This window comes from Pinus tabuliformis, chromosome 2_2, assembly GCF_031772625.1.
Source record: "Pinus tabuliformis cultivar Carrire ecotype Pingquan chromosome 2_2, CPIR1, whole genome shotgun sequence".
In the NCBI taxonomy this organism is placed as follows: Eukaryota; Viridiplantae; Streptophyta; class Pinopsida; order Pinales; family Pinaceae; genus Pinus; species Pinus tabuliformis.
Genome location: NC_142300.1, coordinates 443,846,377 through 443,851,093, shown reverse-complemented (window position 1 = coordinate 443,851,093; position 4,717 = coordinate 443,846,377). Strand labels below are relative to the sequence as shown.

Below are 4,717 nucleotides of genomic sequence, written 5' to 3'. Positions count from 1 at the left end.
TATAAATATAAAGTTAGTTTCATTTAATAAAAATAATAAAATCTTTTAAAATAAGAGATGCGGAATCCAAACATAATGATATAAGGTAACACATAGACCTTCAAACATAGGTATACTTTTGTCTGAAGTGAAACTGAAAAAAAACAAGATAAGAAGAGTATCCTTGTAATATGTATGTTATGTCAGAAGTAAAAGTGAGAAGGAGAAAATAGAGAAAACATCCTTGTAACATGATAGAAGTATGCATACATCTTAATAAATATATAATATGATATTTTTCTTGAATAATATAGACTTATTTCACATAAGAATACAACGCACATGTTTCACTAACAATTTTAGGGATAATTCTTCTATATGATATATGTTGTGATTACAACATTTATTTGGAAGGGAAATTGGGTACAACATACTATTAAGCTATTTAGGAAATCGATACACTCCATAAAATGGTTGTATGTGAGGGGGCATTACCCAATGTCTAGCTTTATCCCAAGTTATCATCATACCCACAACTGCACCAAACCCAATCCCCATTCCTAACCCTACTGCAGTTAATGAGACATGTTCATTCACATGACTCAACCATCCTCTATCTTTGCTAATAGTAGTGCTTCCTTGTTGCATTCCATTTTCGTTGCATGGTGGCAAAGGATAGCCGCATAAGCATTTGTTTCCTTCAAATGATGTCTCATTAAAAGTGTCTATCTGTGTTCCTTTTGGGATTTTACCACAAAGTCTATTCCATGAAATGTTCAAAGATGCCAACATAGTTAATCTAGAGAGCTCTTGAGGAATTGCTCCACTTAACATATTTCTAGACAAGTCCAGCTCCTCCAAAGTAGATATCTTACCAAGAGATGTAGGGATTTTTCCTTTCAGTTGATTTCCAGATAAATTCAGTAGCATTAAGCTTATGAGATTTCCTATGCTTGGAGGTATTTCTCGAGTGAGATTGTTGCTAGACAAGTCAAATATGGTGTTTGTAACCAGCACATATGTTAACGTATACTCATATCCTTTTATTACAATACTCAAATCCCCATATAATGTATTACCACTAAGTTTAGAAGATCCCAAAATTTTGAATCCATTGAGTTTTTGAAGATTGGATGGTATTTTTCCACTAAATTTATTGTTGGATAAATCCAACACCTGCAACTGGCTAAGATTTGTAATCTCTTGAAGAATATCACCAGAGAAATTATTATAACTCAAACTTAAAACTCTTATTTTAGAAAAAGATGCAAAATACTGAGGAAGCTTCCCTGTAAATCCATTTCTACTTAGATCTAGTGACTGAAGTTGAGTGCAATTGGCCAAAGATTCAGGTATGCCACCGATGAGCCTATTTGAAGCTAGATGCAGGGACTGCAGCTGAGATAAATTTGCAATGACCTCTTCTGGTATGTATCCAGTGAAATTGTTTCCACCCAAATTTAGATATGTCAACTGGCTCAGTTTGGCAATGGCTTTTGGTATGCCACCGATGAGCCTATTTGAACCTAGATCCAGGAACTGCAGCTGAGCTAAATTTGCAATGACCTCTTCTGGTATGAATCCAGTGAAATTGTTTACGCCCAAATTTAGATATAACAACTGACTCAGGTTGGCAATGGCTTCAGGTACACGACCGCTCACATCATTATCATCCAGATTCAAGGTGGAGAGGGGAAGCTGGAATAGACTCATTGGGATGGGGCCCTGAATCCTGTTGACTGGTAAATCCAGCCAATAAAGATTACTGCAATTTCCTATTTCAGAAGAGATCACACCTGAAATATTACCTGTACCATAAAGAGATAGTTGAGCAAGCTGCCTCAACTTTCCCAATTGTGGTGGTATTTGGCCTGACAATTTGTTGTCCCCCAAAAATAATGTCGTAAGAAAAGAGCAGTTTCCTAGAGATGGAGGAATGGCACTCTCGAAACTGTTTGTTTGTAGATACAGGTACTCTAATTCCTGCAGCAACCCGAATTCAGCAGGAATTCTTCCACTTAAAGTGTTGTGAGAGAAGGCTATATACGACAGCTGAGTACAATTGAAAAGAGTGGAAGGGATATGACCACTTAGTGAGTTTCCTTCAAAGTAAAGATAAGAGAGATTTCTGAGCATACCCAAAAATGAAGGAATCGGTCCAGTGAGATCGTTGTATCCAATAGACAAATATTGGAGAAACGTGCAGTTGCTGAGGGCAAGAGGAATGTGGCCAGATAGAGAGTTGTTTTCAACGTGAAGATAGGCTAGATTTCTGAGCAGACCCAACTCTGAAGGGATTGAACCAGTGAGATTGTTGTTTCCCATAGACAATCCTTGGAGAAACGTGCTGTTGCTCAGAGAAATTGGAATACTTCCGGACAAATTATTTTCTGCCAAGCGGAGATGTTCCAACATGCCCAGACGGCCGAATTCTGTTGGAATAGTCCCTGTCAAGCTGTTTACTGAAAGTCGTAGCCACTGAAGGCGCGCACAATTAGACAGTGATCTTGGAATATGACCCCATAGCATATTATAGCTAAGGTCGAGTATTCCAAGGGCTTTTAGTTGGCCAAGCTCTGGTGGAATTCTTCCTGAGAAATTATTACCAGAGAGATTGAAAGTGCGTAATAATGAAAGGCTGCCCAGATAAGGTGAGAGACTACCTTTCAATCCCAAGCCAGGAAGTGTTACGGCCACCACTCTGTTCGTGCCCTTTCTGCAGCGGATCCCATTCCAGGAGCATACATTGTGTGAGTTTTGTGATGTCCAGTTGAGGAGGGATCCAGATGGATCGGATATGACCGCATCTCTGAACGACAAAAGCGCCTCCAGGTCCCTTCTGTCGTGAAGTGCGTCCATGGGTGATGTGAATTCAACAGAATCGTCATCATTGGGCGTCTTCATTGACGAGCTAACAGTCCCCAGCGCCATGAACGCAAACCACAGAATCATCAACATTTTCATCGTCACTTCTCTCTCCATTTATCAACTCAGCGTGTTTAATGGCTTCTCTGCTATGCAACCCGAAGTGTGAGGTGTACATATAAATAGCAAAAGGTATCCAGAAATTGAAAGGAAAAAAGGACCACCGTGTTGGCACAGGTATTCTGTCTCATTGTACCGAAGTCGCGTATTCCACGACGAAAGTCGAGGTTATGGAGGGAAAAGAAAATTAAAGTAATGCCAAAGGCAACCGCGTAGGACATTGATTGGTGGGTGCACTATAACGGTAAAGACAATAGTCATGGTAAAGATAATAGTTATGCAAATCGGATGTGTGTGGCTCACATTTATACATTTATAGATACATACATAGATATGAGAGATGCCCCGAATCACAACTGTGCAGCAAAGTAAGTTGAAAAGTCTAAGTCTAAAGCAATAGCAAATGCCAAAATCAAATCACCGTGTAGTGGGGACAGACATTAAGTGTGACATTGATGTATTGTATCGCACAGCATTAAGTGGGACATTGATGTATTGTATCAAATCGCGCATTCACTCTCTCGTAATGTAGACAAGGGCATTAGTCTATTCTGTCATTCTGTCTCATTGTACCGAAGTCGCTTATTCGTCGCTTATTCCACGAAAAAAATAATCCGAAAGACCACCGCGTGGGGACAGATGGAGAGGAGCATTAGTCTATTCTGCCTGAAGGTACTCTATTCTGTCTCATTGTACCGAAGTCGCGTATTCCACGATCAAAGAAGGCCGAAAGGGGAGGAAAAAGTGTAAGTACTCCGAAAGACCCCCGCGTGGGGACCGATGGAGAGGTGAGGAAATTAATGTATTCTGGCAAAGCATTAAAATGGGACATTGATAGGTTGCTGCAAGTCGCGTACATTTTCTATCGTGGGTTAAATTTGGCGGGTGGGTCTCCTATTCATTTCTTTATGATGATTTTATTTTTAAACGGCTTTTTATATGATTTTTAATATTGCTTTCTATATGATTTTATTATTTATTTTTACATTTTTTTTAAATATACTAAATATAATTTTTTGATAGAGGTTTCATGTCAACCAAAGTAGATGGATTTGTGAAAATAATTGTTTTGTTAAACTGTACTAATAGGTGATCTATTCTAGAAAAATTCACCCAAAATTTGCATCATGCCCCAACCACAACCAAACCAATTATGTAAAGGCATAATTATATTATAAATATATTGTATTTTGATAGGTTTTTCTTGCCAACATGAACAAGTAGGATTGTGAAAGCAATATTTTGGCTAAGCTGTTGGGTCATCTACTCTATCAAATTCGTCCAAGACTTTTATCTGCCCCTTAAGAGAATCTAATATATCGTCTCTAGTTAATGACATAAAGGATAAAGGCTTGCAGGCAAACTTCCGAGTATCCAATATTCTATTTAAGGTTCTTTCTCATATTGGTTGCAAGAGCTATGGGTAAAGACTAGAATATTTCCCCTGAAGCAATTGAAGTGACATAAAAGATTTAGGATTTGCTTTGTGTACTCTCAGTGCGCAACAAAGTTGTCGATGGAAGCTCTCTTAATTTAATAGGCCCTTAATATACTACAAAACTAAAGAGCTAGATTATGAGATTCACCAAAGTACCGAGTTACAACTTGACTAGCCACAAAATGGGATACTTAAGATGTTGAAACCATATGCCTTAAGAGATGTGAAGATATTTGGGAAGCTTAGCTCTGTCCTCTTTTAGGACTAAGTCACTTGAGTGGTTGGTGTTTAACAAGCATAGTGAGTCAAGATATT

General features: G+C 38.4%; 1 protein-coding gene across 1 annotated transcript; it reads right to left on the bottom strand.

The window, feature by feature from the left end:
* Positions 1 to 329: 329 nt before the first annotated feature.
* LOC149193174 (uncharacterized) lies at positions 330 to 2,981 on the bottom strand. The gene has a single exon (XM_089406551.1). The coding sequence runs from the start codon at positions 2,959 to 2,961 to the stop codon at positions 421 to 423; it is 2,541 nt and encodes an 846-aa protein (XP_089262677.1). The 5' UTR covers positions 2,962 to 2,981; the 3' UTR covers positions 330 to 420.
* Between the last annotated feature and the right edge of the window lie 1,736 nt (positions 2,982 to 4,717).

Bases quoted from the DNA above. Each gene is read 5' to 3' on its own strand.
- LOC149193174 (XM_089406551.1), bottom strand. From the start codon at position 2,961: ATGGAGAGAGAAGTGACGATGAAAATGTTGATGATTCTGTGGTTTGCG.